Genomic DNA, 12,809 nt, shown 5'->3' on the forward strand with positions numbered 1-12,809 from the left:
GGGATGGGATGGGGATGGGGATGGGATGGGATGGGATGGGATGGGATGGAGCGAGGCAGGAGCAGCCCTCCGTGAGGCACTCGGGAGCCCTCGCCGTCTCTTGCGCTGCTAGGTCATAGAGCCCGGAGGTTTAGGTGTCTGTTCTCCACATGTGATTTTCTCTGCATGGAAGTTAATTCTGTGCATCAGAGAAGCATTTGGTTTCAGAGAGGGACTGGGGGTCTCTGGCGGAGCACGTTGTTATTGACTGTAATGAGGGCTTGGGCGTCTGGCAAAACAGCTCCCTAAGAGTTAAAATGATGGTGAAGATAGTAACACTGTCCGTGTTTGGATGTCAGCCACCTGTAGAATACAGCTGTTATTTCCCCATAGCACCATAAAAACCAACTTACTTATACAGCTGTCCAAAGCAGCTGCGCACCACTGTGGGTTTCTCTCCCAGACAAGTGTGTTTGGGATGGTTAGTAGGAGCCTGGTTGATGCAATTCATACCTGCTGCCTAACAGTTTTGCCTGCTTCTGCTCTCACGAAGCCTGCCAGGAGAACAGGTACGGCGAGAACTGCAGCCAGACATGCAACTGTTTCAATAACGCTACCTGCAACCATGTCAGCGGCCAATGCCTCTGCGCAGCCGGGTGGACGGGACCCACGTGCCAGCAAGGTAACGCACCTTACGGTCGCTTCCCAACCCGGACTGTCTGTTTCCTCTGCCAGCGTGCGTTAAAAATGCCATTTTTCGGGTCGGGTCGGAGTTTTCGATGGAGTAGCAACTACAAAAAGCTGAGACAGTACCATAGCAAGGCCAGCTTGCAACTAAGATCGTCCTTAGCTGTGCAGCGCTTCCTGAGTCGGTCACAAAGAGAGAAGCCAAGAGGTCACCTTCTCCCAGAGCACCAGAAATTGCAGTTTCGTAGCAGCACATAGAGTAACAGCTCGACGGTCCACAGCGCTGAGCATTTCAGGCACCAAGTCAGCGATGCCTCTAGGCACGGCTTGGTGAAACTGTGCACGAGAACAATTATTCATGCGGTTAAATAGCTTTTTTTTCTCTGCCAAGCCCTGACGCTCTCTGGGTCTAGGAGAGGGGGATGTTCCGCAGCTCAGAACCGAAGGCGCTGGCTACCAACCGAGCGTCTCTCCTGGCTGCTGAACTCACCCGACCTTTTTCCTTTCGTGTATTTTCCACCAGCAGCGCTAAGAAGGCTCTGAAGAGATCAGGCACCCAGTGCCCTGTGTCGTCACTGCCTCTTACCTGAGCAGGCTGAAATACCAAATGTCTTTATGTGGGCAGCTAAGCAGCCTGAGGGTGTCGTTGGCTCCTCTCCCTGCAAGCAATAACGGCGTCATTTTATATCAGGCCGTCCACCTATGGCTCTTGGCAGGCTACCAGCGGCGTGGTGTTTGCCTTCGGAGCTGTTTTCTGACTGTTTCCCCTGGTTTTCCCGCAGCGTGCCCGGTGGGTTTCTACGGGAGGAGCTGCCGCCAGCGCTGCCTCTGCCAAAACGGTGGCACGTGTGACCCCGCCACGGGGCTCTGCGCTTGCCCCGAGGGGTGGACGGGGCTGGCCTGCGAGCTGGGTGAGTACCGGCAGCGCCGAGAAACGGCGCCTCTGGCACAAACTTGTCCCGTTTCGGCCTCGTTTTCCTCGGGAGGCACGCGACGGGCAGGCTGCGCGGTCCTCGCCGGCGCGCGTTCGGGGAGGCGGGGGTCAGGGCGGCGTTTCACCGTGTGCCCCCTCCCAGAGTGCGCGCCGGGACGGCACGGGGAGGACTGCCGGCAGCGCTGCGAGTGCCGTCACGGGGGGGTCTGCGACCGCCAGAAGGGCCACTGCGTCTGCCAGCCCGGCTGGACGGGCGAGAAGTGCGAGAGCCGTAAGTGGGGCAACAAGGTGGGGGGGGGGGGGGGTCCTGACCGTGGGTACCGTGTGCTGCATCAGTGCCCCGGTGCGGCACAAGGGGGGGGCACAAGGCGGGGGGGTTAAGCAAAAAGAGGTAAAATGTGGATTTCAGCGCTGCAGAGAGAGCTCGCGGGTGCCGGCATTCTGGCTGTGTGCCCCGGTTTTGCCTACCGCTGTGCTTTCCGCTTTCCCTAAGGCGGTGGTGTGTACGGGGCCACGGCAGCCCGCGCCAGCGCCAGTGGGAAGGGGCTGGGGTTCCCGAAGGCACAGGTCCCCGGCCACCAGTGCAAAGCCACAGGCTCCGAGCAGGGCAGCGATCCCCCTGTCCCACTCCTTACACGGTGAAACCAAAATGCAAAGTGAAGATCTTCTTCTGTTCCATTTATTCTAAGAGTAACAGAAGCTCATCTCCTTTCCATTGTTTCTTCTACTCTTCCCTGCATGGCCTGATGACACTGACCCTAAATGCCTGGCTTCAGTCCTAAGCCCCAGCAAATAATTACGTCTGTCATTCGGCAGGCTCCTGTGTTCACCTTATCTTTAAAGGTAACACACACATACTCTGGCAATCCCTTTACTATGAGGAAGTGTTGAAAAGGCTATTGGCCTTACTAAGAGCAGCAACAGGGACTTGCATCAAGTATCAGGACACCAAGAAGAGATCCACAAGCTTCTTCCCTTTCAGGGGTCATGGCTCCTGAGCCTGGCATATTCCTTACATTACGGTGTAAAAGGCATGCCTTAGTCCAATGCCATTACTTGTCAGCGGAATTCTGGGCGTAAGGGAGCTGCCCGCTGAAGCTAGGTCTACCGTCAGCCTCACCAAAGTGCTCTCTGGTTTTCTGCCTGGGATTGTCCCTGTTTACAGCGGCTGTAAAACAGTTTGGCTGGCAGCCGAGCCTTGGCCACAGAGTCGAACCTGCAGCTCACCTCGCCGGCCGAGAGCGAGCAGCCGCATTCTGCTGCATCCTCAGGCACGTCATCCCCTCCCAGCATCGTATCACACACACTTCCAAAACCCCACACCGAGACCAGCAGCAAGGTCCCTCGTCACGAGGCAGCGTTAAACTGGCAGGGTGGCGATTACAAAGGACGGGCAGGGGGAGGTTTTACCTTCCAGGTGCCCCTGTGGTTGTGGCCATCACATCCCGGGGACTTTTCCTGCCTCACCCTGCCCCCAGTTGCTTGCCCCGAGCTCACCTGCAGGTTCACTTTTATAATTTCTGTCACCACAAGTTAATTAAAAAACCCACCCGCAAATGCAGAAATTATAAGATTTTTTTTCTTAAAAAAGCTGGAATCCTCTCCTTGGCTTCCCACAGAGCTCTATTTCAGACTGCCTGTATGTGCAAGTGTCTGCCCAGCTGTGCACAGTGCAGCCACACTCTCACCACAGCTGCATGTACAAAATTGGCCCTTGCATGGACAAGCAACCTGTTTGGACGGCTGTATGGGCCTTACTGATTTTTTTGCATTCATTCATGAGGCAGGAGTGAAAAATGAGGTTCGTAGACTTTGCACCTGCAGCGCTGACTTCTGCACAGTTCTGGTACCGCACACATTTTGTTTTGCAGCTGCTTTAGAAACCAGGTGCTTCTATGACAACAGAAGAAGCAACAAAACTAAACGATTACTGCCGTGATCAAAATATACTGTGCTGGCACCCAACTCTCCTTAAACAGTGCCAGGATAACACTTCCAAAACCACATGGCGCAGTTAAAGAGAGCCTTTCTTTAGCTGACCGCCAGCCGTACACCTCATGCTCGGGTACCCTGAGCTGATTTGACCGGCGATGCTGCCGGGACACTCGCGCTCCTGCACGCAGGGGCAGCGGGCATGCATTCGGGTCCGGGCCGTGGGGCGATTTCCCCCGCCATACGTGCCGTGGGGCGAGAGGGGGACCGATGCTGCCCATCACCACCGAACCAAAGGCAAGAGGGGCCCTTAGCTCCAGCCGCGCCACTTGCCGGAGCGATAATACCCTCGCGGGCTGGCAGAGGCCACCGGTCTTGTCACGGCACCGCTCTGGCTTGGCAGGAATGAAAGGGGCAGAAATAAAGCGAAAGGTGAGCCTACAGAAACCGCAGTTTAGACCCACGTCACCTTGTGTAACTTACCGTCTCTCCCGTGTTTGCATCTCTGAAGCTTGTCCAGAGGGGCTGTTCGGGGCACGCTGTGAAGAGCCCTGCGACTGCGGGGACAACGTCTCGTGCCATCACGTTACTGGCGCTTGCGATTGCCCCCGTGGCTGGAGGGGCCGGCGCTGCGAGAAAGGTGAGACGGAGTCCCTTCGGCGGCACAGCGTCGGGATGCCGCTGGGTACGTCCCTGGCTCAAGGGAAACCGAGGCTCCTTCCAAAGTCTGCGAAGGAGACGAACTTCCTTTTTAAATAGGAGCTACAAGTCATGGGAAAACGTTTTGAGGAGCTGACAGCCTGCCCTCAAAGAGGCTTTTGGGTTGCGGCAAAAAATTCTGTCCACCTGGCTCAGCGCCGCGTGCGGGAGCCGGGCGCCGAGGGCAGGAGCAGGCCCTTGGGCTCTAATGCCTTTCAGGTGTTAACGATAACTTGAAAGCCCGTCAGGAGACTTACTGCTCCTTGCTTGTTTTCCCACAGCCTGCCTGCCGGGTTCGTTCGGGAAGAACTGTGCCAGCCGCTGCGCCTGTCCCCTGGGAGTGCCTTGCGATCACATCACCGGCCGGTGCGGCTGCCCGCCGGGCTTTACAGGCTCTGGATGTGAAAAATGTACGAAGAAGGGAGCGATCCTCTTACAGTTCTGCTGACAGGCTCCGGGAACATGATGGGTCAAGCAATTGCTACATAAAATAGAGGGGAAAAAAATTAAAACAAGGAAAAAAAAAAAAAAAAAAAACCAACAGCAAGCTGTGCCAAGGAGCAACTCACATTTTGGCAGCTGGGTACACGCCCGCAGAATGTTAGCAAAGCACAGGGAGCCAAGAGGGAAATCAGAGCGATGTTATTTATCCAGAGGATTAGCAATAAATCAGTATTAAAATGAGCTCCTGTGGGTACAAGCAAGTCTGGAAGAGACAGAGGCATGTGAGCACATTCCTCACCCAGAGGGCAGGGATGTATTTGCGATGTCTGTGTGTGCGAGGGTGGAGGCTCGCGGGAGGAGCAGGGCAGGTAGGGCTAGCATTGCAAAAGGCATCTAATGCCTTTAAGTGAGTACTCAGTTTTCTTTTCAATCCAAGTCTTTCCTGGAGTCAAGGAACCATTTGCGTGCGGCTGCCTTTGCTTTTTGGGTGGCAGAGAACTCTCACTGTCACAAAAGGCTTCCTGAACCCCGGCTTAAAATAAAAAGGGAAAAAAAAAAACCCTTGCACGGAGGGGTGGGCTAGCTCCCGCTAAGCGAATCTGAGTCGCCCTGGTTCCCTCTCTCCTGACAGCCTGCCTGCCAGGGACCTTCGGCGAGGACTGTGGTCAGATCTGCCAGTGTGCCGGGGCCACCGAGGAATGCCACCCGGTCACCGGGGCGTGCGTCTGCGCCCCCGGCTTCCACGGTCCCGCCTGCCGGCTGGGTGAGTCCGCGCTCGGTTCCCCTTCTCCCCCACGGACCTTTGCACGTTGCTGCCCAAGGCTGCGCCGAAAGCGCGGTGCCGGTGCCGGGAGCGCCGGCGGTTTCGGGGCAGAGCCGACCGCTGGAGAAACCTCAGCTCGGGGAGCAGCCAGCTCGCTGGAGCGGCTTCACAGCACAGGTTCTCCTGGGTTGTCTTTCCTGGTTTCTCGCCGTGGTCACCTTTGTCCTCGCTGGCGTGGCTGAGGTCTGTTTTGTTCTGTTGTTAACCGTTGCCCGGCTCTTGCGGCTTGGGAGCTGAGTCTGTCCAGGCAAGTGTTTTCTTGCTGCCTCGTCCAAGCCTGGCCCTGTACGCAGCGAGGCTCTGACCTCCGCGGTGCCTCTCAATGACTAATTTGCAAGTAGGAGTTCATGTAAACAAAACATTACTCTCATCTGCGCTCAGGCCGGGGGTTTTGCCATTTTCCTTTTGAATTGTGGGATATTTACTGGCGCTATCATCAGCAGAGAGGTTCTGAACAGTCCGAAGCTCCTTGGCGTTGTCGCTTGTTTGCCATGAGATTACTTTAAAGTGCTTTCTGGGATTTTCTTCGGCTCCTGCCAAACAGGCAGAGCCTCAGAGCAGCTGTCCTGCACCTCAGCCTGCGCTGCCGGGAGGGCAGAGGCACCTGAGCACGGCTTGCAGGAGCTTGTGTTATCTGTGATATTTGGGTTGCACCTGATACAATCAGCTCATGGATGGGATGCAAGTGTGCGAGCTGCATGCCCTTGGCACGTTGCTGTAGCTGGTTGGCTCATAAGTGCGTGCTTTGGAGCAGCTCTATGCCACAAAGCGGATCAGAAACCCGTCGACCGCACCAGCCTGGCACAAACCCGCTTCCAGCAGAGCTGTCGGCTTCCTCTCTGATGAAATGGCTGTATGAATCCACGCGGCGGATTTTTCCAGGGTGTTTGGACCTTGTTCTTGTCTTGTTAGGCACCGAGGCCGTTGTTTCTGTTGTTTCCGCAGAGTGCTCCCCTGGGTGGTACGGCCGCAACTGCGAAATGCCATGCAAGTGCAAGAACGGGGGACTGTGCGACATTACCACAGGGATGTGCCACTGCCCGGCCGGCTACGTCGGCGCTGACTGCGGTATCGGTGAGTGTCCCGGCCAGCCGAGGGGACGCGAGCTCGCAGCAGGAGCTGCCTCAGCCGGAGGTGAACGGTGGTAGGCGCGAATCCCGCACACGGCCGGGTCGCTGACCCTGCGGGAGATGAGGAGGGTTGCAGTGACTGACTCCCGCCTCGGCCCGTCAGCAGAAAAAGAGCTCCTTGTCTCGCTTTTTACAACCTGCTGTCAGCAATGCCCTCCCCGCTTCAGCACGGAGGCTGGCGTACATAGTGCCAGCTGTGCTGTGGGAACGCAGCTGCAGCGGGTCTCCTTTGCTGTCTGTCTTAACCACGGGAACATTTTCTTGCTCCATTTGGTTCATGCCAAAATGCTTTCTCCGCTATGAAGGGCCTGACGCATCAGCCTTCGCATCATGCCATCGCTGTATTGCTGTCCCTCTGCCAAAAATGCTTCGCTCCTCCAGCAGAAGGAAACCTAAAAGCTCTTCTTTTCCTGGTGTGCCAGCCGCGCTGCGCGCTAGCGATGGGGCTGCTGGCTCCTCCAGCCCCCCCGTTGCTTCGCTCACGGGCCATGGCCAAGTCTTTCCTCTCCAGCCATCAAACGTAGCCGGCTGTGCTTTGGCGGGACCAAGGCAGCTCAAAGTTTTCCTCCCACCAGGGTGTCCTGCTGGGCGCTACGGCAAGGACTGTGCACGGGTGTGCTCCTGCGGGGAAGGCGCTACCTGTCACCCCGTCACCGGGGACTGCGTTTGCCCACCAGGAAGAGCTGGTCCCACCTGCGAGCAAGGTAAATATTAGCTGCAGGGCCGTGCGTCAGGACAAGCAGGCATTTGAGGCGGTGGGCTGGAAAAGGTCCTGAGCGGGAACCGATTTCCTTACCCTGAGTCCTCTGCCTTGGGCGCTCCTGCCCGAACCACACCATGGTCCGTGTGCCCGCTGCCACTGCCTCTTGTCCCGCAGGCTGCGAGAAGCACCGGTACGGGGCGGGCTGCCGGCAGACCTGCTCCTGCCGCAACGGGGGGCTGTGCGATGCAGCCGACGGCTCCTGTTTGTGTGCACTCGGGTGGACGGGGAAATCCTGCGAATTAGGTAAACCTGACTTGGATGCGTTGCCCTACACTGGCCCCGTAACCGTGGAGCTCGCTCGGTCTGGTTCACACCGGGTCCGGTTTCTGTTACCCCACCTGCGCCTGTTCTGCCTTACCACGTCACGGCCCTCTGAAGCGCAGGAGCGGGGCCGGAGCCGGCTCTCCGGCCGCTGAGCCGCTCCGCCGCCGCGTCTCCCCCGCAGAATGCCCGCCGGGAAGGTACGGTGCCAGCTGCCAGCTCCGCTGCGCCTGCCTGCACAATGCCACCTGCGACCCGGGGACGGGAGCCTGCCGCTGCTCCGCGGGCCGCTACGGACCCCTGTGCGAACACAGTGAGTTGCGGCAGCAGAAACGCTTTCGGCTTTGCCATGGCGGGGGTTGTTTTCTAAAGTTTGTCCAGAGAGCGGGACCGGAGGACAAAGGTGTGACCCGCTGCAGTCGCACACGTGGCCGGGCGCACCGATGGGCTCTTCCTTTCTTATTGGTGTGCGCAGCGAACCCTTCCCAGGTAGCAGAAGTAGTCGCAGAGAAGGTAATTTCTATTCTCTGCGTGAGACCACTGGATACAGAGGTGCCATTCCAAGGCAGGCGGGCACGCACGTCACCGCCGCGCAGCTTAGCCTTGGGTAGCCGAGCAAAGGCTTCGGAGCTGAACCGCTGTGCTCTGCAACCGAGGCTCGCCGCGGAGAACAACCGCGTGCGCTTGGGCACTTCTCAGAAAGAAAGGCTCGCTGCTTCTCTCTGGTGGGCTGATGGAGGCTTTGCTGCAGAGGCCGTCTAGTTCAACCCACCCGCGCTTTAACGAGCTCTCCTCCACCCGGCTCCATCCCAGGTTGTCCCCCGGGTTTCCACGGAGCTGGCTGCCGGGAACGCTGCGACTGTGAGCACGGAGCAGGCTGTGACCCGGCCACCGGTCGCTGTCGGTGTCCCGCCGGGCTCCGCGGCGAGCGCTGTCAGACAGGTAACGCCGTCCTCCTCCGGCTTCCCTCGGAACAGGCGGGAGCCCGCGGCGCGGTCTCGTTGCGCGTGTGCCGTATCTCACCTCTCATATCTCAGGCTGCAAGGAAGGAACGTACGGCGAGGGCTGCCAGCATCTCTGCGACTGCGCCGGCGATGCGCCCTGCCACCCAGCCACCGGGCGCTGCCTGTGTCCCCCCGGGAAAACCGGCCCCAAGTGCGGATCAGGTGAGTTGAGCCACGGCTTGGGAAGGTGAGAAAGGGGACCGTGCAAGAGGGGCATTGACAGTAGGCTAGAAGCCCGGTCCTGAAATGGATGCAAACCCCTTCTTGCTGGAGCTGAAATCTCATGGAAAGGGGCTTGCCTTTTTGTGCGTGTCCCCTCACCGAGTAAGAGGGCATCCGAACAGCAGTAGTCACCTCTCCAGCCTCTATGTGTAGTCCGATCTCAATGCAAATGCTCCCCCAGCCTCCAGTGCCCTCATATTTGGATCGCCAGAGTCAAAAGGCTGAGGGTCAAATGCAGAAGGAACACCTCGTTGGCCTCGGGGTGCTGTGATGTTCTGTAATACCAGGGCTCAAGAGCAGGGGGAGAAGGCAAAAAGCTCTCTGCCTTATCTTGCGCTCGGCCACCACCGCAAGCTCTGCCTGCTGCACAGCGGGAAACGTCTCGAGCATTTCTGCGCGGCCGCGGGAGCCGGCTGGACCCGCAGCGGTCTAAAAGTGCCTCTCTGCCCCCCCTCACCAGACTGCCGGCCGACCGAGTACGGCCCCGACTGCAGCCTGCCCTGCCAGTGTGCCCCCAGCAGCTCCTACTGTAATGCTCAGAACGGCCAGTGCCTCTGTCTGAACGGGTACACGGGACCCACGTGTCGGGAAGGTAACGTATAGGCGCAGTGCCACAGTGAGTGCCACGCGGTGGGGGGAATCCTAATGCAGAAGCGACTGCTGCGGGGGGGGATGCTGTGGCGGCCGTGCTCGGCCTGGGGCTCGTGCCCTGGCGGGTTGGTTTTGGTAGCGGTGCTATCGACTAAAACCAGTTACATGGTGTAGCACCGGCCTCTTCCCGAGGCCCTCGTTTGGTATGCTTTGTTCACCGTCACCCAGCCGCGAGGGAGGTTTTATGAAAATGCAGGCTGCATGCTGGCAGTGCTGTGAAAATAAAGCTATTTAGTAGCCTAGCCCCAAACGTGCCGGCGGTAAAGCCGGGACACAAAGCGCGCTCTTTTCTGCGTACCCTGGAACCAAATGACCCCGTGCACCGCCCACGGTGGGAAAAAAAAACCCCACGTACCTTGTTTCTGCCCAAACCATGATCGAACCCGTTGGCTGAGAGCAACTCCCCCGTGGGTGCTGTGCAGCGGTGCTGCGGGGCCGGGCGGCAGGACGCTCTGACTTGCTTTGCAGGTGGTGCGCCTCGTCTGCTGCCGGCTGAGCACCCCTCCTTGGTCCCAGGTCAGTACCAGACCCCGACGAGCCGCTTATTGCACACCGCGGCTGCGGGCACCAACCTAAAACCGCTGCTCCGGCGTGAAGCAACGGAGCCTGGCGGCGGGCGCGGAGCCTTGTCCCGCCGGGGAGGGGAGCGGGGAGGAGGCTGGTGCCCCCCCCCCTCAAAGTGGAGCGGCTGTGCTGGAGCATCAGCCCTGCAGCGTCTCCGGTCCAGAGCCGACACGGCGCACGGCGCGAGGACTGACCTGTCCCGGTTTCCCTTCCAGTTCTGCGGCCCCCGGAGCCCACCGGGTCACCTCCGTCCCGGGGGGGGCCCCGGCCGGGCGAGCACTAGGTCCCGCAGCTGCCGGTGCCCTCGGTGCGGCCAAGCAGCCACCTGAAGAAGCCAACGACCCATTCGACGAACTCGTTTACGAGCCACATGAGCGGTTATCTGCTTTTGGAGTTGTCCGAGCGAGGCTGAAGCGCCGAGCGTAAGCAGCTCGTCACGACGGCGCGGGCTGGACTCCGGGCACGCCACGACGGCAAGCGCGTCCTCGGCCGGACACCAGCGGGAACGGTTCAGAAGCGATCGCTTCTGGTCAGCGGACTTCGATAGCTCGTGGCAAATTGCTGGCCTTCATCTTTTGGGTGCTGGGCTTGGGGAGGGTGGCTGAAATTACGGTCCAAAATAGGTATTTATGCAACAATATTTATGGGAAGTTGTACAACAGTGTCATCAGAACTGATGGCTGAACGTGCCCGGCTCTCCTGACATAGTGCCTCCAGCAGAAGTACCACCTTACTTGAATTTTTGTTTTTTTTTTTTTTTTTAATTTGCGTTTGCAATGGTCTTTTACTGTAAATTATCATCTGCCGTGGGGACGAGGCGTTGGGCTCTAGCACTTACTTACCACGCCGCCTCTGCAGAGCCGGTGCCCGCAGCCCGACCCTCTCTGTCAGCACGAGTCCCGGTTTGCATTTCCAGCGACAGGCGATTCCTTCCTCGCTGACAGTGCGCTCTGCTCTTGGCAAGCTTTGCAGGGGGTCAGGAGCGAAACTCCTGCTCTTCACAGCAGGAGTATATCAGCCCGCTTGAGCTGCCCACGCCATTTGCTCCACCGAAAAGCAAGCCTAAATTAAGTGTAATAATCAAAGATCCTGTGAAATAATTAAGTGTCATAATCAAAGATCCAAAGACACAAAGTTCTTGCGTGGTCCGGTAAACACAAATCCCTATTTAAATGTTGTCGCCCCAACCCTGGACCCTGCGTTATTTTTCCGTTCCAGTTGAACCCAGGAGCTGGGAAGGGGACGGAGGCAGGAGGAACGGCCGGGAGGCTGCGCGGCCGCAGCCGGCTCCCGGCTCGGCAGCGAGCGCGGCGTCACGGCAAAGCCGCGGCTGCCACCGGCACCGACGGGGAACGCCATCGCCCCGGCAAGGGCACCGGGCCAACAGCCTGCCTGAGCCAGGCCCCTTCATCTATTTGCACAAAGCTCTCGGGCAAATAGAGCCCGAGAGCCGACAATTGTCAAAAGCAACCAGGCTCTGCGAAGGAGATGGGACCTTCCCGTCCCAGCACATCTGCCTCTGCTGCTGCTGCTGCTGCTGCAGTACAGCCCTGCCCAGGCGCTTGGCCTTTAAATTATTCCCACAGGGGCCAACTGAAAATAATAAAAGAATTGTTTCTTTTCCTGATGGAATTTATTTTAATCTGTATATAACTTGTAATTTGTTGCTAATTCTTTCCTTATTTTATTTCTTCCTTAACAGTATTTTTTGCATTAGGTATCATTATTGTGAAGAAATAATGTTAATATAAGTATGTAGTGAAGGACCAAAATTGTGTAATTAAGGTCGTATGTCGTATGATTGATAACCAGGGAGTAGGAAGATTTTGTCCACGTGCCAAATGACCCTGATCAATCCTGCTAGTCGCGCTGCCGATTCTCCAGACAATCATATGTTTTGTTACCTTTGCCTTGAAGCGACCCTCGCGTTAGACGAAGGTTTCTATTTATTTCCTCGGCCGGCTGGAAAGCAAACGCAGCCCCCGCCAGAAAGCGAGCGGCCCCTGCCCACGCGCCCTTCCACCGAGCGCGCCGAGCGATGCCCCCGCGCCGGCGAGCGATGCCACCGCGCCGCGTGTCCCGCCGGCAGCCCCTGCCGCCCGCCGGCACCGAGGTGCAGGGAAGTGGTCTGCCTCGACGGCCCCGCTCCAGGCGAGCCTGCCCTTAAGCATCGGGGTAAATCGGTCCCGTCCCGTTCCAGCACGAAAACCTGACCTGCAGCTCCGTGGCTCCCGGCACCTGCCTGGAGTAAGCCGGACATCTGAGCACGGGACCGCAGCAGCCCTGCATCTATGTTTTTTTTTAATACCATGATTTTTTTTCCTGTTCTTACTACTTAATTTGCTTCCTCTTTTTGTGTAGCTAGTGTTTCTCTTTTTGGACCCCATCTCCTCTAATTTAGCACTGATGAAAAATTTTAATTCTTCCACAGTTAAGAGAAATAAACAGAAAGCCTCACGGAATTTCTATTTATCTTGTCTCGCTCAGTCAATTACGCTTGAAACGTGCTGCAACTGGCAGCAGATTTTTAGCCAGCTATTCCGAAGGACGGTTCCCGAGATGCGCAGATGTCGAGAGCAAGCAGAGGCCAGGACGGTGCTGCCAGCAGAAGGAAGCTTTCTTTTTAGAGCTCATGGTGGGGCAAGCTGGCTCCTTGGCGTCGACCCGACGCGGAGCCGTCGTGCTCAGGGACGCCCGTCGCCACTAACAGGTTAAA

General features: G+C 57.8%; 1 protein-coding gene across 7 annotated transcripts in view; it reads left to right on the plus strand.

The window, feature by feature from the left end:
- Positions 1-12,539, plus strand: part of MEGF6 (multiple EGF like domains 6) — a 125,577-nt gene extending 113,038 nt beyond the window's left edge. For 3 of the 7 annotated variants that reach the window (XM_041124290.1, XM_041124289.1, XM_041124291.1), the window contains 15 exons: positions 533-661; positions 1,449-1,577; positions 1,743-1,871; positions 4,044-4,172; positions 4,513-4,641; positions 5,307-5,438; positions 6,444-6,572; positions 7,204-7,332; positions 7,506-7,634; positions 7,837-7,965; positions 8,466-8,594; positions 8,690-8,818; positions 9,339-9,470; positions 9,998-10,045; positions 10,309-12,538. In XM_041124290.1, the coding sequence (XP_040980224.1) occupies positions 533-661; positions 1,449-1,577; positions 1,743-1,871; positions 4,044-4,172; positions 4,513-4,641; positions 5,307-5,438; positions 6,444-6,572; positions 7,204-7,332; positions 7,506-7,634; positions 7,837-7,965; positions 8,466-8,594; positions 8,690-8,818; positions 9,339-9,470; positions 9,998-10,045; positions 10,309-10,376 (1,799 nt within the window). In that variant the 3' untranslated portion in view covers positions 10,377-12,538. Of the gene's footprint in view, positions 1-532; positions 662-1,448; positions 1,578-1,742; positions 1,872-4,043; positions 4,173-4,512; positions 4,642-5,306; positions 5,439-6,443; positions 6,573-7,203; positions 7,333-7,505; positions 7,635-7,836; positions 7,966-8,465; positions 8,595-8,689; positions 8,819-9,338; positions 9,471-9,997; positions 10,046-10,308 lie in introns of all 7 variants that reach the window. The other 4 variants (XM_030017715.2, XM_030017717.2, XM_030017718.2 and 1 more) reach the window with 4 other exon arrangements.
- The last annotated feature ends 270 nt before the right edge of the window (positions 12,540-12,809 follow it).

This window comes from Aquila chrysaetos, chromosome 6, assembly GCF_900496995.4.
Source record: "Aquila chrysaetos chrysaetos chromosome 6, bAquChr1.4, whole genome shotgun sequence".
In the NCBI taxonomy this organism is placed as follows: domain Eukaryota; kingdom Metazoa; phylum Chordata; class Aves; order Accipitriformes; family Accipitridae; genus Aquila; species Aquila chrysaetos.